Here is a 25347-nt window from a genome sequence, read left to right on the forward strand (position 1 = left end):
TCTAAGTTTTATGATCTCTTTCCTTCTGCCTGATTTAAGCTCTTTCTGTTGATCCTTTTCTAAGGTCTTGAGCTGTGAGGTCAAGATGTTTATGTGCATCGTTTCTACAGTCCTAAGATATGCTTGCAGAGCTATAAATTTTCCCCTTAATACAGCTTTCGCTGCATCCCATAAGTTCTGGTAGTTTGTGTCTTCATTCTCATTTGTTTCCAGGTATCTTTTGATTTCGTCCTTGACTTCGTTCTTGACCCACTCATTGTTCAGCATCGAGTTGTTTAATTTCCAGGTGTTTGATTTTGTTCTCCGTGTCAGTGTGTGATTCACTTCTATCCTCAGTGCATCATGGTCTGAAAAGATGGCTGATACTATTTCTATCTTCCTGATTCTGTTGAGGTATGTTTTGTGTCCTAGGACATGGTCTATTTTGGAAAATGTTCCGTGCACACTGGGGAAGAATGTGTATTCTTTCTTTTGGGGGTGTAAAGCCCTGTATAGGTCTATAAGCCCTTTCTCTTCTATTTCTTCTTTCAAAGCCAATAATTCCTTGCTGGGTTTTGTTCTTGTTGATCTATCCAGAGTTGATAAGGTGATGTTGAAGTCTCCAAGTACTATTGTGTTGGTAGCGATGTCCTCCTTAAAATCTGTTAGCAGTTGTTTTAGATATTTAGCTGTTCCCTCATTAGGTGCGTATACATTTAAGAGTGTGATTTCTTCCTGTTGTATGTATCCCTTGATGAAGAGAAAATAGCCTTCACTGTCCCTTCTAATCTTTTTCAATGTGAAATTAATGTTGTCGGATACTAGTATGGCCACCCCAGCTTTTTTGAAGGAGCTGTTTGCTTGCAGGATTGTTTTCCATCCTTTGACTTTGAGTCTGTGTTTGTTCTGGCTGTTGAGATGAGTTTCTTGTAGGCAGAATGTTGGGTTCTGTCTCTGTATCCATTTTGCCACTCTGTCTCTTAAATGGTGAATTTAGACCATTGACATTGAGAGAGAGTATGGTTATGGGGTTTTGTGTCATTTTCTGTAGGGTGTGTTGTGGTTGTAGGGTTTGTCTTGTCTTATAGTAGCCCCTTTAGGCCTTGCTTTAGGTTTGGTTTTGAGTCTATGAAGTTCCTGAGCTGCTGTTTATCTAGAAAATAGTGTACTGTTCCTTCGATTTTGAGGGAGAGTTTAGCCGGATAGAGTATTCTTGGTAAAGCATTCATTTCAGTGAGTTTTTTGACTATATCTTGCCACTGCCTTCGGGCTTGCAGGGTTTCCTCTGATAGATCTGCTGTGAATCTAAGGGGTGCTCCTTTGTATGTGATTTCCTTCTTTGCCCTTGCTGCTTGCAGTATTGTGTCTCTATAGGCAGCATCAATTATTCTAACTATGATATGCCTTGGAGTGTTTTTGTTGGGGTCTCTTTTAGCTGGCACCCTTCGGGCTTCTTGAACCTGAATGGCTGCATTGCGGAGCTCTGGGAATTTTTCAGCAATGATTTGTTTGACGGTGTTTTTTTCGTTGGGATTGTTTCCCTGAGCTTCAGTTAGTCCCATGATTCTAATGTTGTTCCTCTTGGAATCATCTGCTAGGACTCTGATTCTCTGAAAAGCTATTTTGAGGTCCCTTGCCACTGTTTGTTGTTCTATGTTGACTTGGCGCAGCTGATCTTCCAGCTCACTGATTCTCTCTTCAGCTGCGGTCATTCTATTTTTAAGAGAAGAAACTGAGTTTCTCATTTCATCTATGGAGTCCTTTAATCGTGACATTTCTGCTCTCATTTCTTCGCGTAATTTGTCGATTTTTTCTGTGGTGTTACTGGCTGTCTGTCTGACCGTTTCATTGAGTTGATTGAACATCTTGATGACTTCGTATCTGAATTCTGTGTCAGAGAGGTCCCTTAGGTGAGCTGTATCGACAGAATGTTCTGGATTGTTTTTGTTGTCCTCCAATTGTGGTGGGGATTTTCTTTGTTTCTTCATATTGCTGAGTAGGTTGGGGACTAAATTCCTTGGGAACTAGGTTCCTTAGAATGGGTAAACAACGTGCAGCCGCGTAAGCGGCCGGCGGCCGGAAAATAGGCCATGCCCACTCTGAAGCCATCCCCACTTCTGAAGAGGCCACACCTCTACGGAAAACTGGGTTTGAGATGAGATGGGCGCCACGTGAGGAGTGAAGAGGGGATGGCAGATGCTCACAGCTGCGTTTCTCCAGGCGTCTGCCGGGACGCCTGAGGTCCCGAAGGGAGAGATGGAAGTCCCGGGGCCACACACCAGGGGCAGAGCTGACCTGGGTTTGAGATGAGATGAGTGCCGCGTGAGGAGTGAAGAGGGGACAGCAGACGCTCACAGCTGCGTTTCTCCAGGCCTCTCAAAACTGTTATCTTTTAAAGAAAGTTAGCAGTTTGACAAAATATAAAACCCATTCATGATAAGCGAAGTAGGAATAAACAAACTTCTTTTTCCAATAGAATAACCACCCAAATCTATAGCATTACTTTAATACAAAGAGCTATGGTTAGGGTATTGTCTAGAAGATGATAGAAAGCAGTTCTGGTTTTTTGTTAGAATTCCCTTTATTGATGTAATTTATTTTGTATACTGAAGATATCAAGAAAACTTATCTTTTTAGAATAAAAAGGGGTTTTGTTAGAATTCCCTTTCTTGATCTCTTACTTGCTACAAAACTGTGTTTTACTTTGGGAAAATTATCTAGCATCTAACTTTGTGCTGGTGACTATTAGCTTACACCCAGGGAAATTGAGGTTTGGCTGGTGTCTTTGACTTTGGAAACAAGTGAATATTACCTATTTGATTTTTTAAAACTACTTTATTGTAGAATATAGCATAAAAGTAATCCGCATGAGTAAAAGTAATTATGCAGTTCATTGAATTATCACTAAGTAAAATGTCTTTAACACCAGTTAAGAAATGGAAAAATTTCAGATAGTCATTAAGCCCCCTACAAGTCTTTACAAAGCACATATTCTGCTATATTCTGCTTTTTCTCAATAATTGCTTAATTAACCATAGTTATAATTGTCCAGGGACTGTAGTGATAGCACAGCAGTAGGGCGTTTGCACGTAGCCAGCCCGGCCGAGCCGGATTCGATTCCTCTGCCCCTCTCAGAGAGCCTGGCAAGCTTCCGAAAGTATCTCGCCTGCATAGCAAAGCCTGGCAAGCTACCCATGACGTATTCTGTATGCCAAACACAGTAACAACAAGTCTCAAAATAGAGATGTTACTGGGCCGGCTTTGAGCAAATCAATGAACAACGAGAGGACACCTATAATTGTCCAGTTGAGATGTACTAAATTATAATTGGAACCTCACTAATTCAGCCAAAAGTGATTCTGTAAGGAAATTCTGTTTGATTTGGGACATAAAGAATGAGTAGCATACATCCTGGAAAGGAGGAATAGGACAGGTTTGGAACTAGAATTTAACCAAACAGTGGATGAATGGGTCTGTGTGGGATATAATGTGTAATACACATATATAATAATGCCCAGTTCATTATATAAAGAAGGAATGAGGGAGAATAAGGAAGCAAAGGGAGAATAATGCCTACACACAGTTTGCAGACAATATAAAAATAGCTATTCAAAAGTCTTTAATGTTTGGGGGTGTTACTTTTTTTATTTTTGTTTGTTTATGGACCATATCTGGCAGTGCTCAAAGCTTACTCCTGGCTCTGCTAAGGGATCACTCCTGGCAGAGCTCCAGAAACCACATATGGTGCCAGGGATTGAACCCAGGTCTGCTTCATGCAAGTCAAGCTCCCTATCCTTTATAGTGTCCCTCTGGCTCGTAGTTTTTTTTTGTTATTGTTTATTTTTGGTTTTGTTTTATTTTATTTTCCCCTTATATTTTATATAAACACTGGCTTACAAAGTTGTTCATGATGATTTGTTACATTCAGTGTACCAACAAAAATACCACCATCATTGCATGTTCCTACCTCCATTATCTCCAAATTTCCCAACCACCACTTAAGACTGCCCCCTTAGCAGGCCCTCAATAATTTATTTCATATTTCTTGTTGTAATTTGCTAAAGGAATGATCAAAAAATGTTTCCTTAGAAGAAGTGAAGATTGTTCTATCACCGTAGAGCCATTAAGCCCTCACATAAGACGTTACTAAAGATGTTATTGACAGGTTAAGCCTTCTGTAACATTGGATGGGATGTATTGTAGAAGGCAATCAACCTAGTATACTACTCCTGGTTTATCAGTGTTATAGATTTTGAGGTGTCACTCCAGGAGGTCCAAAATTTTAATGGGGTTCATACAGCTAGAGTTAAATCTTTTAACTGGGTGGTGGCTTTGGTGACTGCCAGGGCTTCCAGAAGTACAGGGAGATTGTTGGGGGGGAGGGGGTAGCCCATCCCCTTCTCTGTGAAAGCCTAGAGATTTCAGCCACAGAACCCACATACCTGAATCTTTCAACAGATTAGTTTCTGGATGAGGCTCGTTTGAGCAGTGAAATCGGGCCGGGAGCATTGCAGCCATTGTGGAGTCTGGAAGTTTTAAGTTGCTGGGTCTCTGTTTGGGCAGGCGCAAGGCTTCCCTGCCCCCAAATGCCTCTGACAACTCAGCCTTGCTCATGATCCAGAAGAATCTCTGAAATTTGTATTTATTTATGAGTCTCTGGATCATCGGCCCCAGGAATGTTACTCTTAAATTTTATCCTCAGTTGACATTGCCTTTCCCTCTTATTCTCTCACGATCCTATTTTACAGAAATAAGTGCCATTAAATTTCTGGAACCTAATCACATATTTTGTAAAACATTACTGGAAGAGAAATTGGAAACTGCTTTTGACTTTTGAATTAGAGTATTTCCTTTAAAAATGCATCATTTTGTGGGAGGGCTGGAGCGATAGTTCAGCAGGTAAGGGCACTTGACTTACACATGGATCCCCAATATCCCTTATGGTCCTCCAGACACTGCCAGGAGTACTTCCTGAGTGCAGGGCCAGGAGTAACCTCTGAGTACCACCAAGTCTGTCACAGAAACAAAAAGATACATCATTTTTAGCTTTATCAGTTTGTTGCTGTTGTGCTTTAAAAATCAAATGAAATTGACATTTAATGAAGATTTTATATTGCACAGGTTTTAGAATTACTTCTTGCCTTCTGTTCAGTGACTCAGCTGCGCCATGTGCTCACTAAGATGATATTTGAACAGTCTCCATCTGGCAACACCATTCTGGGAAGTCGGTCTAAATGTTTAGAACCTACCATGGCTCTACTCCGTTGGTCAAATCAGCCTTTGGATGGATCAGAAAGCTGTTCAATTTTAGCACTGGAGTTGTTCAAGGAAATATTTGAGGTAATAGAGTGCCAATGACTTTTTCACTTTTATGGTTGACAGTCAACAGTCTATTGTCAGTGATACTTATAAAAAGCATTCATTGTTCACATGCTATAGAAAGTATATGAACTTTCGATTACAAGGCTATCATCGGCTATTAAATTCCCTTTTCCAACAAAGTAAAAAATATTGGTGATATATTTCTTTTGTATCACTGAATGGCGTATATAAGCATAAGCCATTTTATTTTATTATGTACATTTATATATGTATTATGTATTTTATGTATTTTATATTTTATATAATATAGAATATATTTTTATTTTACCATATATAATTTAACAAAGATATGCGTGGTTATACCACTGTACTTGAGATTATTTCTCTCCATCTCAGTACATGCTGTCTGCTTGTCTTTATCAGTCTGTTAATGGATTAATGTTGGTGCATTCAGTTAGTGAAATGAAGTAAAGCAAAACAAACTTTGCCATGCGCTTGTATATAGACAGAAATCTTTTATATAGAAAGCATTATATTCTTTTTTTTTTTTTTTTAGTTTTTATTAGTGAGACATCATGAGGTATAGTCGTAGACTTACACATTTTTGTGCTTGGGTTTCAATTATACAATGATCAAATACCCATCCCTCCACCAGTGCCCATTTCCCACTACCACGGATCCCAGTATCCCTCCCACCCCCCATCCCACCCTGCCTCCGTGGCAGGGCATTCCCTTTTGTTCTCTCTCTCTTATTGGGTGTTGTGGTTTGCAAAAGAGGCAATGGGTGAAAGCATTATATTCTAGTAGATTCTACTATCGGAATCATTTAGCATTCTACACCTATCTCCTAAATTTTACATTCTCTGCCTATTTCAATGTCTTCCTCATGAATTCCTCATGACAAAATTTCTGTCCCAGAGAAATAGTAGAGTAGGTAAGTCGTTTGTCTTGCATGTGGTGGACCCTAGACCAGTCCTAACACTACAGATGGTCCCCCCAGGAGAGATCCCCAAGCAAAGAGCCAGGAGTAAGCCCAGTACATCTGAGTGTGCCCAAAAGCCAAGATCGATAGCACAATGGATAGGGAGTTTACCTTGCACGCGGCCGACCCAGGTTCAATTCCTCCATCCCTCTCGGAGAACCTGGCAAGCTACCAAGAGTATCCCACCCGCACGGCAGAGCCCGGTAAGCTCCCCGTGGAGTGTTCGATATGCCAAAAACAGTAACAACAAGTCTCACAATGGAGATGTTACTGGTGCCCGCTTGAGCAAATCTATGCACAACGGTAGGACAGTGCTACAGTGCAATGCAGTGCAGTGCACAAAACAAAATTGTTATAAATGATTATATTAAGGGTTACATATATTTTTCTATCTTAATTTTTACTGTTAACAATTGTTTTCAGCATTTAAAAAATGCTTTGAGGAGCCTGAGAAATAGTAAAGAGGTTAGTGCTCTTCCCTGGCACCCGGATAATCATAGTTTAATCCTGTCACCACATATGGTAATCCATACACTATTGGGAGTGTTTCCTGAGTGCAGTGCCAGGAACTCGCCCTTAGCACTGCCAGGTATGACTTAAATCACCCTCACTCCCCAAAAAATGGACTTTAAGGGGTCCAGGATCTGGCTTAAATTATAGAAAATGTCTTGTGCATGGAAGTCAGAGTTTGGTTCCAAGAGCACATGGTCCCCTGAGGACCATCAGAAGTGGTCCTGGTAAACCCTGAGAATCCACCTGGAGTGGCCCCTGTGCCACATACTCTGCTGTAATTCCTTAGTTAAAGCAACTTGGATTAGATCAATAGTAAAGAATTTGAGGCACATGCTCTACCATTGAGCTCCGTCTCTGCCCGTCCTTTCTGAAATTCTGGGTGGGCCACAACTGGCAGTGTTCAGAGGCTGCTCCCAGCAGTGTTTAGGAGGAAGCCCAGGAGCAAAACCTGCAAAGTATGTACCCATCAAGCTGTCTCCACTACTTCTTGAGATTCTTAATAGGGATTATATGTAGCTGTGAAGTATTAGGTGTGAAGTAAGTATTTAAAAATAAACTGGAGTTTCCCCTGTGGAGAAGCCCGTATTCACTGGAACATGAATATTTCTCTTTCTTTTCCTCTTCTTCCTCCTCTCTTTTCTTTTTTGCCTTTCTCTTTCTCCTCCTCCCTCACCTTTCTCAACCTCTCTCTCACATGTTTGGTTTTAGTTCTTTTAAATCAGGATAATTTGGAGTGGAAGGGTGTGTTTGGGCCACACCTAGCAGTGCTCCAGGATTACTCCAGAGAATGTTCAGGGGTCACTCCTGGTACTACTTTGGGCCCATATTGGGCCAGCAATCTAACCCTGATCGATTATATGCAAGGCAAAGAGCCTTGCCTCCTGTGCTACCTTTCTGGCCTCTAAGATACACTGCATTTAAAAAGTCTTATTTGCACTTAATCCAAACCTTTAAGTCCTTTTAAGAAAAATGATGAGGGGGGCCAAAAAAGAAAAAAAGCAAAATGAGGTTCCTCAGGATTAATAAAAGGATAGAATTTAAGGGCTCAGAAGTTGAGTTGATAGCCTAAAGTGGGAGGCTAACAAAGGCAGGGCCAAGTCAAACCCAGTGCCATCCATACCAGCTGAGGTGATCCTGACAGCTCTGCTGTTTGCGGCTCTAGAAAGTTTCCAAAGGAGGCATGGACCAGTGAGTTCAGTCTCTGGTGCCTTCAAGAGGCCAAGGCAATCCTGATAAAACATCGGAAAGTCTGAGATCCCAGCAGGGGGTAAATTTTTAATAGGATATACAGTTTGCTGTACTATTATTTTGAATTTGGTTTGGATTTTATGTGGTTGTAATTATTTTTTTTGTTTCTGGGTATTTATTGGTGGGGGTTGAGGGGAGAGGAGGGCCTTAGGGTCACAACTAGCAGTGTTTAGGGGCTATTCGTGACTCTTTAAAGGGTCCACTGGCAATGTTCATAGGACCATGGTTCCAAGTTTCAAACCAGGTTGGTGAGATGCAAAGCAGTCACCTATCACCTGTACTATCTCTCTGGCCCAAAGAACTGTAATCAAAGCAATTCTAAGTAACATAAGGGGTGTTGGAGCACACTGATGACTGCTTTTATATATGGAGCGATAGCACAGCGGGTAGGGCGTTCGCCTTACAAGCGGCCAACATGGCCGACCCGAGTTCGATTCCTCCGCCCCTCTCGGAGAGCCCGGCAAGCTACCGAGAGTATTCGATATGCCAGACACAGTAACAACAAAGTCTCCAATGGAGACGTTACTGGGCCCGCTCGAGCAAATCGACGATCAACGGGAGGGCCTTTCCTTTTCCATCACTGGTGTTGGTGAATTCTCCAGGATGTCATCGATACTGCAAGCTGTTCTTCAGCTCACGATTTTGTTACTCTTCTGCTGCCTACAATTGTTGACCAGCTTCAGTTCACAGAACAAAAGCTAGATGAGACCTTATTAAGAAAAAAATGTGAAAGGATGATTAAGGCCATCGAAGTTTTATTAAATATCCTTTACTGTTAGATGTCCATCCCCCCCCCTTTCATATTGTAATTGTTATTCTGGAATTTTGTCGTTGCCCATGTTTGCAACTAATCAGAGGTATTTCACTTTATTTAATGTCTATTATGTATGATCTATTCATCTCAAAAGTCTCTAAAAATCTTGCTTACTCTTTGAACATTTCTATCAAATTTGAAATTAAGAGATATTTCTAAATTAACTGCCCTGTTGCTGTCATGCTCATTGCTGCCCTTGGGTACTTTGTGCTGTCATTCTTTGATAAAGTGTGTTGGAAAATAAATAATGGTGGATGGTTCCAGAACTTTGTTATTTGAGCTCAGTTTCTTATTTATTGTTACTCACATTTTTATTTAGCCACCATGATTTACGATACTAATAATGAAAGGATTTCATTCACACAGCATTCCAACATCACACCCTCCACCAGAGTATCTGTTTCCCTCCACCTGTCTGTCTCCCCTCTCAACCCACAAACCCCACCTCCCCCTCTCCCCAGCATCTTCCCACCATATTAAGCCCAGTTCTGTAGATCACAGAAAAGTTGAGAAATAGGGCTTTACAGCAGTGATTCTCAACCTTGGTTATATATTAGAATCACCTGTAGGGCCTTTTTGAGAACTGACAATTTATAGAGAGATAATACAGTGGTTTGACCTATTGAACCAACCCAAGTTTGATCCCCAGCATTTAAGGCCTTCCAAGCCTTACCTGGTATGGCCCTGTAGTCTCCAAACACTGTCAGGGGAGACCTCGGTATTCCCCTGCGGGATAGTGTTGCATTCTTGGACCCTAACATAGAGCCTCCAGTCTGGCTGGCTGAGTCTCTCTCAGTCTGGAACACCAGTCTCCCTGAGCACTGCTCAGAAGGCCTCCAACTGGCACTTCAACCTGATATGCAGCAATTCTAATTTAATTAAGGTAATATGGGATTGTTGGCAAAAGAGTATTTAGTTATTGCAACAACCCAGCCAAAGCTGGAAACCACAGATGCAGAGATACACAGTTACTTTATTTGAACTTGGGGATGTCTATATTATATTTGGGTCTCATGTTATTGAAGTCTGCCAAACTTTTTTAAAAAAAATTACAAATATTCACAAAACTAGGACAATAACTTTTTTTAGGTCAGCAAGTATTAATTGATTCTGATACCTACTATCAAAAAATACTGTACAGTGGAGATGCCAATCCTTTCTTTGTCTTATCTGCGAGTTAGAAACTTGTTATCAGTCCCATCACTTGGCACTTTTCTAATCACTTAAATGCCCTGATCTTTAGTTTCCTTATTGTACCGATGTTTTGTATGAAGCCATCCTAAAAGCTATAAAGTATAAATGTAAAGTGCGCTCTGTACAAACAGGCTGTTTTGAGAGTTTTGTGTTCCTTAACAAAACTTACCTCTCTGTGGAGATGATACACTGAAAATGCACATTGCTAAAACTCTGACTACTATCAAGTGTACCACTCTGATAGAACAACAGTTTACTTATGGCAAGATTGATCTGGGGTTTGGAACAAAGGTAGCAGATTCCGAACTGTGGTGAGTACATGAAATCCAGATTGCAAAATGATAAAACCAATAAAAATCAGTAAGTTGTAGTAGTGGCTTTTCCTTCCTTGAATATTTTCTCATTCAATTCAGCAGACAATTAACATTTTTGTAATAACTTTTTATTATATTCACATAACATATCTCTGAAATATTGACATGTATAAGTTTTAATTTTGCAGTCTCATTTTTTTGTTTGTTTTGGGTTTTTTTGTTTTGGTTTGGGTTTTGAGGGCACATCCAGTGATGCTCAGGGTTTACTCCTGGCTCTGCATTCAGGAATTACTCCTGGTGGTAGATCCCATGGGGGGGGCCGAATCGGATGATGGGAAACCTGAGTTGGCCGCATGCAAAGCTAATACCCAACTCAGAGAGAAATGTACTATCTCTTCGGCTCCTTTTTTGTCTCATTTTAATCTGATTTTCCTAGGGTATTTTATGTTCTGGAACATTTTTCAACACTGCCTCAGTAATTTTCGTTGACGTTCACTTAATTTGTTTTTAAATGAGAAAATACTGGGGCGGGGGGAGTGAGAAAACTTTATTAAAAGGAAATAGAACCCTGCTGAAGAGTTCCTAATAACAGATCTTGATATGTGAGACTTATGATTACAGGTTGATTTTCACTGATTAAAGACTATTTATCCCCCTTCTTCTACCTGAATTTAGTTTATTATCAAATCTTTGAGGACCTGCTAATGTTGAGCAACAATATAATTTGTTCCTGTTTTCATAAATGTCATAATTGTCATTAATTTTGTTCTTCAAGATCAAGGACTCTTTTTATACTCCAGTTCAAGTGTGAGAATATGCCTATGTTGTTTATTCACAAACTAGTATTAGACAGTTTGATTGCCCAAAATTACCTTATGTTAAGTTTATTCTAGGTACAAGTTAAATGGCTCATCTTGCTGATGCTATTTTTAATTTGAAGCAGAAAGCTGTAGCACATTTGTGTTCAGTTCTTAATAGATAGTTTTGACTGACAATACTAATGTAATCTAGTGATGTAAAACATACTTTGTATCATTGTGTGACATTTTTTTCTTCAGTAATAAACAATATTTGAGGGGGGAGGCAAGATTTGCTGAAGTTTAGATCCTTGCCAGTTTGTTCTTTTGGATCTTGAGTTATTATTAGGTTGTTCATCTCTACGGTTTGTTCATTTCTGAAAATAAATAAGCTGTCTTGAAGTTTAAATGGGCTGGAGCGATAGCAGAGCAGGTAGGGCGTTTGTCTTGCACACGGCCGACCTGGTTAACCCAAGTTCGATTCCTCCACCCCTCTCAGAGAGTCAGGCAAGCTACTGAGAGTACCTAGCCCCAAAAGCAAAGCCTGGCAAACTACCCATGACATATTTGATATGCCAAACACAGTAACAACAAGTTTCACAATGCTACTGGGCCCACTTGAGCAAATTGATGAACAACAGAAGGACAGTGACAGTGAGATTTAAATACTAAGGTGTTGGTGTTTTCTTTTCTCTCTCTCTCTCTCTTTAGAAGTATGGATAGGCTGTAAGCAGGGCTTTTGTTTTTTTGTTTATTTATTGTTCTCTAATTTACATATCACTTATTTTTAAAGTAAACTTGCTGCTGATGTAATTTTGAAAACTCTTAATTTGATGAACAAACTTAAACAATTGGTCCCTGGTATGGAAGTAAGTTTCTACAAAATTCTTCAGGTAAGTTAAAATATGCAAACACTGAATTTTATTCTTATATAAATGCTTCATGCTGTGTTTTATTTTCAATATTCTCAATCTTCTAGAATTGTCCAACAGAAGAAAAATTCTAAGGTACCTATAATTTACAGCACTTATTTCACAGTTTTTCAGGAATTGAACACAAGCTCTCCTGCTATTGAGATACAAAATGTTCATAACAGTTGTGTTGTGTTATACTGTATGTTTCTTTAATTTGGCATTGTGTATGTATGTGAGAAGAGTATTTGTTTTGAGGTTTTGTTTTTGATTGGGATTGATTGGGATAGACTATTAAGGGATAGAAACATCTGAATGAAGGAAATTTGATTGTGATTGATATTCAAGATTGGAAAGAATACATAAAATAGCTGACTCAAATTTTGATGATAGTAGTAGCTAAGTAAGAGCTCTATTAAATATTTACCTTAAAAGCCACAAAACCTGATTTACAACACATATTTAACAAATGCATGTGATAAAACTACTATAATAACTTAATCAAGATGACTGTGGTACCTGTATGAACAGATAGAAATCAAAATTGAAGAGGGAGCACCTACAATTTAAAATCACAGTACTTTTGAAACTGAATTCTGAAGTTGTTGGCTGTACAGCTTATTGGTTGTGTAAACTCACACAAAGAGGGGGCACGGCACCCAACTCAGCGGCAGTGGCTCTATCTCTCCCGCCGCCCGCGTTCGGTAGTCTCACCCTTCTCCCACCCCGGAGAGGTCGATGGCGATGGTCAGGCAGAGGAAGGAACGAGGGCCAGGCTGGTAGGTATTAGTCGTAGTTTATTCTGATTCTCTCCTCATCTCTCCTTCTGTCTCTGCCCCATGCTACTTCATTCTCCTTCTCCATCCCCCTTCATCCTCTTCCTTCTGATCCTCTCTGAATTCTCTTCTTCCTTCTTTTCTATCTCTGCCCCCCTTGCCCAATCTACTGTCTCCTTATATCTCCCTCCAAGAGGAATTGGGGAAAACAATTACATAGGTGTGGTCACAATCAATAGGGGTGGAGATCAACAGGGGTAGAAATCTTAGCCTCAGGGAAGACCGCTCCTAGGACAGATCCTTCCTCAGCAGGAGGACCCACCCTAGAGCAAAATCCCATGGGTGTGCCTCTCCTCTCCTTGTCTGACAAGCATACAAGAATATAATATAAATCATTTTGTATGGATACAGTAAGAAATATCTTAAACTTATAGAATTGCTCTCCTAGGACCATCTCGATCTCAGACTACAGTGCTCAGGCCAGATAGTCTTTCCCACCCCTAGCAGGATCCTAGTCTTGTCGTTACCTTTGGATCATGACAGCATTTGCCTGTGATCAAACTCTTAACTTATAGTTAAGAATCGTGGCACTTTGGCCTGGCCCATTTCACTGCCAGGGTAGCTCACTGCTTGCCCTGGGTCCATTCAGTCCCTCTTCGGGACCCTGCTTTTGGGGTGTTAGGAACTAAGGGCAACTGAGGCTTAAGTCGAGAAAGCAAATGCCCAGGAGTGAATAATATTCAAGGCCAATCAAATCCTAAGTTACAAAGCATAATGTTAACGGTCTTTCTGTATCTATACAAAAAGGATATTACTTTAAGGTAAACTGTTCATAAGGCATAAGGAGAGGAGAAAGGCAATATTTCACTCATACATATAAAATCAGATTTCTTGGAAACTGATCTTACAAATTAACAAAGTCTGATTAAGGGGAAAGCTGATTAACTGGGTGGGAAGGAGAGGATAGGGAAGACTGCTTACATGTTTACATGTAAACACAATGGAAGTGGAAGTGCCTCTGGAGCACTGTGGTGGGTGTAACCAGATTGATGGGTGTAACCAGATTAATGGATGTAACCAGATAAAACCTAAGCTTCTTGAAGGACAAAGCAATGTTACCCAACAATTGGTCAATACACTTTGAGGTTTATCACCTTCCTGTGATCCAGTTTTCCTGACTACAAAACTGAATTAGTGACCCTTCATGAGGAGGGTTAGAAAATTTTATAAGGGTTATAGAAATAAAGTCCAGCTCTTAATACAGTTTTGTGGCTTTTAATTGTACTTGAATGTCTAAAAGACAGCATTATTAAGTATTTTGTGGGATTCATTTTTACTTGATTATCTACAAGACACTCAGCATTGTACAATGTTAGATATTATAACAGATTCATATTTTATTTATTTAATTTGGGGTCCCACACCTGGTTGTGTTCAGGGCTTACTCCTGGCTCTGTGCTCAGGGATCACTCCTGGTGGGCTTGGGACCATATGGGGTGCAAAGAAATGAAACCTGGGTCAGCTACATACAAGGCAAGACCCCTAATTTCTGTGCTATCATTCCAGCCCCACGGGTTCACATTTTAGTACTTTCCCTGCTAAAACTTTGATTTTTTTTTTTTAAGCTGATTGTGTTTCAGTTCTTAATAGATCATTTTGACTAACAATACTAATGTAAAATAGTGATGTTAAATATATTTTATATAATCGTGTCACATTTTTTTCCTTCGGTAATATTTCAAAGTCTTTTATGAGTTATGGATCGTTTAAGTTCATTGAAGTACTGAAGGCCTTTGCCAGATTTGTTAAGTTAATGTTGTTTGTATTGGTTACATGCATTTGTTAAATGGCAGAGACAAATAGAAACTTTTAAATACCATTGAAACACTTCAGAATTTACCAAGTTAGCTCTTGGTTAGTTACCTTACTCTAAAAGATCGGACATAATTTTTTTTTTCCTGCCTCTTACTTTCTGATTTCTGGGTTTGCTTAGGATTTGCGCCTGATTACTCCCTTGGCTTTTGCTTTAACATCAGATAATAGAGAACAAGTACAGTCTGGACTGGGATTATTACTGGAAGCTGCTCCATTGCCAGATTTTCCTGCTTTAGGGTGAGTTGTAATCATTTGAAAAGTCTTATGGTACTGGGATTTCCTGCAGGTTTTTTTTTTTTAGCATATATTTGAACATTTATTGTAAGATTTTTTTTTAAAGAGCTGTGATTTACAAAATTACTGATAGTTGAGTTTTAAGCATATATTTCAACACAAATTCCACCCAACTTCCCTCCACCTGTGTTCCCTATTCCTACCCCACCCCAGTCACCACCCCATCCCCACCTGTCAGCTTTATAGGCATAACATTACAAAGTTTCAGTCGATACAGCTTAGATCTCATGTTTTCACTTTTGTTGAGTCTGTGTTTCAGATGTATGGCTATACCACTCCTCCACATCACCCGTATAACTGAAACCCCAATTCCTGTTATTTCCACCCTTTTCTTCCCATTTTCTTCTTCCCCTCTTGATTTTTTTCCTTTCCTCTAAACAGTGGGGTCAAAGGTGATCCAAGTACCCCCCTTTTACTCTATATCCTCATCCAGTATTCTTTGTAGCACAGATAAGTAGTACCCTGTGTTTGTCTTTCTTCTTCTGGCTTCATTCAACTATTTTCCAGTTCCAAACATGTTACAGCCACTTGCATGATTTCTTATTCCCTTGAAGCTGCATAGTATTCCATTGATTCCATTGTGTGTAATTCATTCATCTGTTGTTGGGACACCTAGGTGGATTCATTATATTAGCTACTGTACTGAGCGCAGCGATAAATAATGGTCTGAATATGTCCTTTTGAGAGTGTTTTTATGGCCTGGGGGCACATACCCAATAGTGAAGTTGCTGGGTCATGTGACGGTTTAATTCTAAGTTTACTGAAACTCTCCATACTGTTTTCCACAGGGGTGTTAACAACAACATTCCCACCAACAGTGGATGAGTTCCTTTTTCACCAGATCTCCACCAACACAGATTGTTTCTACTATTTTTGATATGTGACATTCTTACTAGTATGAGATAACTATTTCATTGTCTTGATTTGGATTCCTCTGATGCTAAGTGATACTGAGCATTTTTTCATGTGCCTACTGGCTACCCACCTGTCTTCCTCTGAGAAGTGTCTATTCATTTCCTCATCCCATTTTTTGATAGGGTTTTTGAACTTTTTGTTGTTGATTTTTGTGAGTACTTTATGTATCCTGGATATCACATCTTCATTAATTCTTTTTAATTGCTTTTTTGGTTTCTCTGCTGTTGATTTCTGCTCTAGTTTTTATTATTTTCCTTTCTGCTATATTTTGGATTTGTTTGTTGTTCTTTCTCCAGACTTTTGAGATGTGTATCTATGTTATTGATTAGGCTTTTTCTTTCTTAATGTAGGCCTTCTTTGCTGTGAGTTGCCCCCTTAAAATAGCTTTTGCTTCATTCCATAGATTCTGATAGCTTATGTCATTCTCATTAGATTCAAGGAATCTTTTTATTTCTTCCTTGATTTCCTCATTGATCCAGTTATTGTTTTGCAGTGTTTTATACAGCCTCCAAGTGTTGGAAGTTTTCCCCATCATCTTTCTGCGGTTAATTTTTACTTCTATGGCATTGTGGTCTGAGAAGGTAGTTTGTATAATTTCTATATTTGTAAATTTATGCATGTTTGAGCTATGCCCTAATACTGATTTTCCTGGAGAGTGTTCCATGTGCATTAGAGGAGAATGTATATTCTTGTTTGGGGGCATGCAGTACCCTGTATCTGTCCAGCAATCCCAGTTCTTTCAGCTCCTCATTTAGGGCTCTTGTTGATCTGTCTAGTTGGGAAAGTGGTGTGTTGAAGTCACCCACTACTATTGTGTTTCCTTCAATGTATTTCTTTAGGTTTGTGAGCAGAAGCTTTATGAAGTTTGCTGAGCCTTCATTTGGTGCATAGATATTGATGACAGTATTTCTTGATCTATTACCTTGACCAAAAAGTATTGCCCATCATTGTCTCTAATTATTTTCTTTATATTGAATGGAATTTGGTCTGATAGAAGTATAGCTGTCTCCAGTTTTATCAGTTTTATTTTGTTTTGTTTTGTTTTGTTGCTCACGTTGGGGCTTGTATGAGTGATTTTTATTGTTTCACTCTATATCTGTTTTTATCCTAAGAGTTTGGTGGGTTTCCTGTAGGCAGCAAATAGATGGATGGATTTTCTTTCCTGATCTATCCAGCTACTCTATGCCTTTTTATAGGGTAGTTTAGTCCATTGACATTCTGAGAGAGAGAGAGAGAGAGAGAGAGAGAGAGAGAGAGAGAGAGAATAAAAGAGGGAGGGAGGAAGGGAGGGAGGGAAAAGAGCGAGAGGTATCTTTGCAAGAGTCTTTTTTTTTTTAATAAGTGATTTTTCAATAATCCTTGCAGGATTGGTTTAGTTGTTGCAAATGCTGCCAGCTCCTGTTTTTCTGAAAAGGTTCTTATCCCTCCCTCAAGTCTAAATGATAGCTTTGCAGGATAGTTGACTCCAGGCTAAAAGTTCTTCAGTCAGTACTTCAAATATGTCATTCCACTCTTTCCTGACTTTAAAGATGTTTTTTGAAAAGTCTGTTGCAATTCTTATGTTATTTCCCTTAGATTTGAGTGTTTTCTTCTCTCGCTGCTTTTATTAATCTGTCTTTGTCTTTTGATTTTACTGGTTTGATTACTATGTCTTGACGTTTCTTTTGAGTCTGTTTTGTTTGTTACTCTTTGGGCCTCTTGAGTATGAGCTGGAGCCTCTCTCAAGATATCAGGAAAGTTCTCAAATATTATTTCTTTGACCAGCTATTCTCCTCCTTTCTTTACCTTTTTCTTCTCCTCTAGCATTCCTATGATTCGAAGATTATTTCTCTTGCTATTACCTATCAAGAATTTTAGCTCTTCTCCATTTACTTTTTTTTTTCACTTCCTGGTGATGGCTTATATTTTGTCTTCAATATGACAGATACAGCCCTCTGCATGTTGAATTCTGTTGCTTGGACTTGTTGTTTTATTTTTTAACTCTTTCAGTTCCATTTGTATGGACTCTTTGATACTCTGGATCAGTTTAAGTTATTTGAATTTTCCTTCCAGTGATTGCTTTAGGTCCATGGCCATTGCATAGAGCATTGATTTGAGTTCTTCATTGATGAGGCTTGAGGGCTTATTTGAGCTCAGTGATTTGCCAGGACTTCTGTTCTTGTCTATAAGGTGAAATCAGTTGTTTTGCCTTTGTTCCTAAAAATTTGTGAGTGCTACGATTTGAGTTTCAGGTGCCAGGTATCTGGGGTCTGACCTAATTTGTTATTTTTCAGCAAGCAGTACTTTATAACCTATAAGTCTGATGATGTTGCTTAGAATATTTCACTGAATCATACAGTTCAGTGTCTAATATATTTGTTTGTATAGCAGGATTAAAGTAGACATATTTGAGGAAATATATAAGACCTACGAACCGTTGAAACTGGTGATGATGAAAGGGTGGTATTGTCGAGAGGGGGTGGGAGGGCTTCCTTGGTCCAGGGGACCCCAGAAAGAGGTCGCAGACTGCATAGAAGTCTCAGGAAGGGATAGGGGCTGGCACCCTTCACACACCCGAATGACAAGAAGTCAGCTTTTTTTTCCTGGATCCTTGGGTACATATCCTGGGTTTGAGATGAGTTTGAAAGTAACTTCTTCAGTCCAGGGAACCCAGTAAAAGGTCACAGGTGACAGAGTCACTGGGCAGGATGGGGACCTGCAGCTTCACTAATTCTAATAACTGAAACAATCTAGTATACTCACTCAGGGTGTAGCTAGGTCCACGTAAATATATTATAAAGATACTCTGCCTGCCTGTCTATCATAACTTGTGCCTAGACTAAGTTTACATCCTACCAGTTTAATTTATCCATAGATAAGAGTTTTTCTTCTTTTTTTTTTTTTTTTTGCTTTTTGGGTCACACCCAGTGATGCATAGGGGTTACTCCTGGCTCATGGAATTCCTCCTGGCTGTGCTCCTGGGCACCCCATATGACTCCCTGAACTTGCCAAGAGTGATCCCTAATTGGAGAGCCAGGAGTAACCCCCGAGCACCAGAGGATGTGGCCCCAAAACAAAAGTAATAATTTTAAGTCATAAGAGACATATAATTCAAAATGTCATTTTATTATAAATATTTTCTCACAAATAAATGTTCAAATGGGGAAGGGCGATTTCTCAAACTAAAAGAAATAGTCTATATAGCTGCTTTTCTGGTAATGTTCTTACCTCATCTTTGGTAGTCTGACAGATGCAGAACCCCTAAACTTCAATGTAAAAATGACTCATTTACACTCCTAGTTTACGTTATTCTGACAGTTTTTGGTGTTTGTGTTGTATAGCTTTATTTTTGGACACTTAAACTAATCACGCAAATTTATTTATGTCCAACTATATTATTTATGTTCATTTATGTTTTTGTGTACATTGTCTTAGACAATTTAATGTGAATTTTCATGCTGTGTGTGTATTTACTATGTAAATTTTTTGTTTTGTTTTTGGCCCACACCCAGTGTACTCAGGGCTTTCTCCTTACTTTGCGCTCAGGGATCACTCCTGCCAGGGCTTAGGACCACATGGTATGGCAGGGATCAAATCTGGGTTGGCTGCATGCAAGAGGAGTGCTCTACCCACTGTACTCTCTAACGACTATGTCACGGTCACAGTCCTCCCGTTGTTCATCGATTTGCTCGAGCGGGCCCAGTAACATCTCCATCGTGAGACTTGTTGTTACTGTGTTTGGCATATCGAATGCGTCATGGGTAGCTTGCCAGGCTTTGCCATGCGGGCGGAGGAATCAAACTCGGGTTGGCCATGTTGGCTGCGTGCAAGGCAAACGCCCTACCCACTGTGCTATCGCTCCTATGTAAACACTTTTAAAATCCATTGCTGGTTAAGACCAGCTATGTGCCAGGCCTTAGATATTTCTAATAGCACAGTAAATTCTGCTGGGAAGACTCCTTCAGTGAACTTTATACCCTTGTAGGAAGACCACTTTAAACTGTTTCAGGGCTAGAAAGGTAGAACAGAAATTAAGGCATTTGCTTTGCATGGGCTGGTATCTTCAACCATTGTTTAAAACTTTACACTGTAACTCCTGAACATAGAGCCAGGAGTAGATCCTAAGCGCCACTGGGTGTTAAGTTTTATCATCATGATGTATATATCACTATATTTGGAGGGAGCCAATACTATGCAGAACTAGTGTAGGTAAAAGAATAGCTCATTCACACTTGCCTTCACATGTGAGGTCCTGAATTCAGTCTCTGGCATCAGACACACAGGAAAACAACTTATACAAAATCACTCTATCAGGTACAAATGGATGGGGAAGAATGAAAGTCTGATTAGCAAGAATATGTTGAGTGAGAAATGAGAAGAACAGGGCACAAAAATAACAACCAAATGTTGTTGCTCATGGTAGGAGGATTATTTTTACCAGTAATAATGTACATAATTTTTACACATGATCCATGATCACTGTCCTCCCATTGATCATCGGTTTGCTTGAGTGGGGCCAGTAACATCTCCATTGTGAGACTTGTTACTGTGTTTGGCATATCGAACACGTCATGGGGAGCTTGCCAGGCTTTGCTGTGCGGATGAGATACTCTCTGTGGCCTGCCGGGCTCTCTGAGAGGGGCGGAGCCATATTGTCAAACTAATTCTAGTGCCTTCAGAAGTGGAATTGTCATTAAAAAGTATCATAGTTACCAAAAAATTACTCTAACTATAAAGTAATTTCTTCAACCCCCTAATCATAGGCTTCAAGATAGTTTAAAAAATACTTGAAGACTCATTTCTCAAAATGACCCTCTTAAACAGTTCTATAATTCTATACCAACTGTTTCATTGTATTGTGTTTTAATGAATTTCTTTTTCTCTTTAATTCCCATTAAGACTTGGTGAAAGTATAGCAGCAAATAATGCCTACAGACAGCAGGAAACAGAACATATGTCCAAAAGAATGCCTTTGCAGCCATTAAATAACAATTTCCTAACATCAGTAAAGAGTTTAACTCCACCTCTTTTAAAAGACAAAGTTCCTGGATTGAACATTGAAGAATTGATAGAGAAACTTCAGTCTGGAGTGGTGGTGAGTGATAAATAATAAATGATGTTGAATTTCTGGCTAATACATATTATATTTCACACAATTGTCACACCCTGTTCTTTTCAGTCCCAAAATTGGTTTCTAGGAGTCCAGGGTGCAGCTCATCTATAGAGTGCCTGCCTTGCACTTGGGAAGTCCTAGTTTCACTCTCCAGCACTCCTCAACCCCTTCCAAAAGAAAAATAAAATCAAACAATTAGTTTATGACCTTTTAAATCATAGACAGTTTAGAAATAAGTTTCAGGTAATAGTTGCAGCCCACTACATTTTTGAAAACAAAAAGCATCCTGATTATAACATATTTAAACTACTTAGATCTGAATTTGAATATTAAAAACTTAACCTTTACTCTAAAAAATAACAGTATCCTGGCAAGGTTAGAAAGGAAGGGAAATTTAACCATAAAGTTCCAACATTTTAATGTTACTATCATTCTTTTTTGGTCCCCCCAAAATCAACCCACCTTGTCTATCCAGCTTTAAAGAAATTTCCACAGATTAAAACAAAAATTAATTTTTTAATCATTGTGTTCTAATGGATTAGTTTCATAGTAAGAATTTTGTTTCTGATGTTGAGTTCATTTATTTTCTGATTTTTAATTCTATTAAAACCTAGGTAAAGGATCAGATTAATGATGTGAGAATATCTGACATAATGGATGTATATGAGACGAAACTGTCTACATTAGCTGTGAGTAGAAGCTTATTTTAACTACAATAATTAAGTTTTAATAGATATTCTTCTGTAAATGATGGAGATAAATGGTATGTTGTCTTTACAGTCTAAAGAAAGCAGGCTACAAGATCTCTTGGAAGCAAAAGCTCTCGCCCTTGCACAAGCAGATAGATTGATCGCTCAGTATCGCTGTCAGAGAACCCAGGCTGAATCTGAGGTATGTGTAATGTAAAGATGTATCTGATTAGCAGAAAGAATAAATGAAGTACAATATGTACAAATTAATAGTTATATTTGCTACTAAATTGTTCTTAACATGTGACATGACTATTTCCTGTATCTTGAAATGCTCCCATTTAGTTTTAGTTCCATCATTATCTTCTAATTTACTTTCTACCCTAATAATTGTTCTATTCTAATATCCTTTATATAGGTTTTCCTCCTACCCTCAGACCCCATCCTCCCAGTCAGCGCTTAAATGTTGGATTTTTCCAGTTTTATGTTCTAAGCTTTTTCATTATTTAAATGATCTCTGATTTCAACCTTTATCAAAATATTCACTCCCCAATTTTATAAGCTCAGACTTTTTCTTTTTTTTTTTTTCTTTTTGGGTCACAACTGGCGTTACACTAGGTTACGTCCTGGCTCATGCACTCAGGAATTACTCCTGGTGGTGCTCAGGGGACCATATAGGATGCTGGGAATCAAACCCAGGTCAGCCGCGTGCAAGGCAAATGCCCTACCCGCTATACTATTGCTCCAGTCCCCTAGCTCAGACTTTTTCTAAGCACTAAATGTCTCTTGTTTAACTCCACTGAAATATTTAGCGGAAATTTCAGAAAAAGCATTTCATCACCCTTCCCCTTTTCTAAGTTTATTCCTTCTCATCCATCCCCCTATAACTTTTGGAGTTTTCCAAATAAGAAACTTAGAAAGCACAGTTTTCTGTCTACAGTTAATTACCAAGTCCAGTTGATTTTACTTTCTAAATATTACTTTTTTTTTCTTCCATTTTACTGTGCCACTGTTTGCTAGGGGTAAGGTTCTTACCATTTTTCATATTTATCACAGTAGAGCCTCTAATCAGCTGTTTTACCTTTAATCTAGTGCTCTCTTCTTAGCCATCCTCAATTCAAAGCAAAAATCATCTCTTTTGTATTTGAGTCTACCTTGACAGTGATCTCTGAGACAGTAATTTAATCCTATTGTTCTTGTACTAAATGACTGAGGAGTGGCTCACCATTGCTCTAAGAAGCTTAAGTAGTTTGACTTATGAGGATTTTTAACCACATTCATTTCCAAATCTCTTTGCATTTCTTTATGTTCTTTGCAGTCTACTGTGTTTGAACTCTGTGAAACTTATCATATACTTACATTCCCTTTTTTAGACTTGCTCTTCTCTGAAATGCCTTTTTCTTTCCCCTAACTTCAGATTTTAGTTTATATTCAAACTACTGTATATTTAAAGTTCATGTACTAGAGAGCTTTTTTTATTCTTCTTGCATATGAATGTCTGGCAATTTTTCCTCTATAGATATATCCTATGCTTCTCCAGATAACAGGTCTTACCCTCCCACCCTTGCTATCAGAGACTATTCCGTATCTTCAGATCCTTGTAAAGCACCTCGCACATGGTAGGTGCGTGGGCAGCTTTTCATTGTGTTATATGTGTATGTACATGATCATCATCATTTAAAGATGTTCAAATCAATGAGAGACTATATACAACCTGGTCCCAGTAACTGTATAGTCTCAGATGTATAGTAGGCTGTATCATCCAAGTTTCTGTAATTACACTTTATAAACTTTGTATAATAATGAAGACACCTTAAAGACACATCAGAAAATATCCTTCTATGTATAAATAGATGTATATAAGTAAATTTGTGTATCTACTTATGAGATTTTAATCTATTAAATTTACAAAATGAGATTTTAACAATTATAGGAAATTCCCAGCAAACAAATGAAATATAGGCAACCTGGTATTATTTACCATGAATTATTTACAATAAAGTTGGTTTTTTTTAAGGAGGCATTAAAATCAGTGACAAGTAAAATATCTTTTAAATTTTTCTGACAGGCCTCCTATGCCATAGGAATGATATCGTTTTTGAATTTTTATGGATTTATCTTGACAAGTATGTTGAATGTATTATAAATTCTCAGAATAAAAATTACTGATATTAAAATCATTTTCCTCTCTTCTCTTACTACAAGCTGATGTTTTCAGATATATCTTGTATTCAGGAGGACAGTAGATTGCTTTATCCACATTACTGGAAAAATCATAAAATGAACACTAGTTAGGCATTGCCACTTACAGACTGTCATAAAAGTAAAAGTATTTGTTTCTGGATTTCATCTAAGTAATTTTGGGGCCTGGTTATTTACTTACAATTGCTTTTCTGATGTTTTAGCACTTCGTGTCAGTTTTTTTTTTAATATACTGTGTTCAACATAAAGGTTTTGTTGTGCTAGTTTATTTTTATGCTGTCTTAATTTACTACATGTTCACTTAAGCATTATGGTGTGGGTTGGATATTATTCTTAATTCTTACCTGAAATGAGAAAACTGTTGCGGACAAACTTTATAATTTAGTGTTCTTGGCTATACTCTAAATGCCAACTGCATTTTTTTTTTAAATATAAAGACACCTACCATGCTCTTAATTTCTGTAATTTCTGCTTTTAGTTAGTTTTTTCACTTCAACTCATACTTCTTGTGCTTTGCTGGCTACCTTTGCCATCATTTCTTTGAATTCATTAAAGACCCTCATTGCAGTGTCATTGAGGTCATTGTCAGAAGATTTACTGAGCCTGTTGATATTGTATCTCTGGTGATGCTATTTTGCTCATTAAAGTTGGCTCCTACCTATTTTCTTCTTTAGTTTTCTAATGTTCTTGCTTTGCTGAGGGTGAATCTTCACAGTTACAACCCTGGGAAGACATTGAAGGATTAAGTCGGATGTTGAAGGTGTTAGAACCAAGCTGGAGAACGGGGCTCTTCCTACTGTTCCAGACTAGGCCCAGAGATGTCAGCTGGAGGCAAGCCTCACCTGAAGTGGCTTGAATGTGGGCCTTCTGTATTTAAAGCATCAGTCCAACCCCTTAAACTAGCTTTTAGACTCTCATACCTTTTAATTGAGTACTGTTGAAATAGTGTAGCATATGAAACATTTAATTTGATAATGTAGTTTCTGTTGAATATTTTATCTTACACATTTTATTTTTCACTATTATGTAAAGTTATATTCAGGTATTTTTCTGCTATTAGGATAAATTTCTAAAGATGAGATTATGAAGTATTTAAAGACACAGTTTGTTGTTAAATATGTTCTCTCAGCAAACTGGTGCCAATTTTTATTTTTCGTGCGGAGTTTGAGAATTTCTATTTCCCCATATCTACTGTTGAAATATGTAGACCTACCTTTGTGTTATAGTTTTGTTAATTTCCAGGAGTATAATGTAAATAAATTGATCTGAGTTTTTAAGATTGTTTTCATCAGAATAATCTATTAAATAAAACATGGCACTGTCCTCCCGTTGTTCATCGATTTGTTCATGCAGGCACCAGTAACGTCTCCATTGTGAGACTTGTTATTTTTTTTTCCTTTTATTTCCTTTTTTATTTTACTTAGCAAATT

The 25347-nt window shown here is 38.5% G+C and overlaps 1 protein-coding gene across 1 annotated transcript in view; it reads left to right on the forward strand.

The window, feature by feature from the left end:
• The window catches only part of CIP2A (cellular inhibitor of PP2A), a 50624-nt gene that overhangs the window by 17926 nt on the left and 7351 nt on the right, over positions 1–25347 (forward strand). Inside the window, exons 9-16 of the mRNA XM_056109405.1 lie at positions 5101–5319; positions 8647–8806; positions 10222–10363; positions 11957–12056; positions 14844–14962; positions 20813–21008; positions 21641–21715; positions 21807–21917. Of these exons, the coding sequence (XP_055965380.1) occupies positions 5101–5319; positions 8647–8806; positions 10222–10363; positions 11957–12056; positions 14844–14962; positions 20813–21008; positions 21641–21715; positions 21807–21917 (1122 nt within the window). The remainder of the gene's footprint in view (positions 1–5100; positions 5320–8646; positions 8807–10221; positions 10364–11956; positions 12057–14843; positions 14963–20812; positions 21009–21640; positions 21716–21806; positions 21918–25347) is intronic.

Source organism: Sorex fumeus, unplaced genomic scaffold (genome assembly GCF_029834395.1).
Source record: "Sorex fumeus unplaced genomic scaffold, SorFum_2.1 ptg000265l, whole genome shotgun sequence".
NCBI classification, from domain to species: domain Eukaryota; kingdom Metazoa; phylum Chordata; class Mammalia; order Eulipotyphla; family Soricidae; genus Sorex; species Sorex fumeus.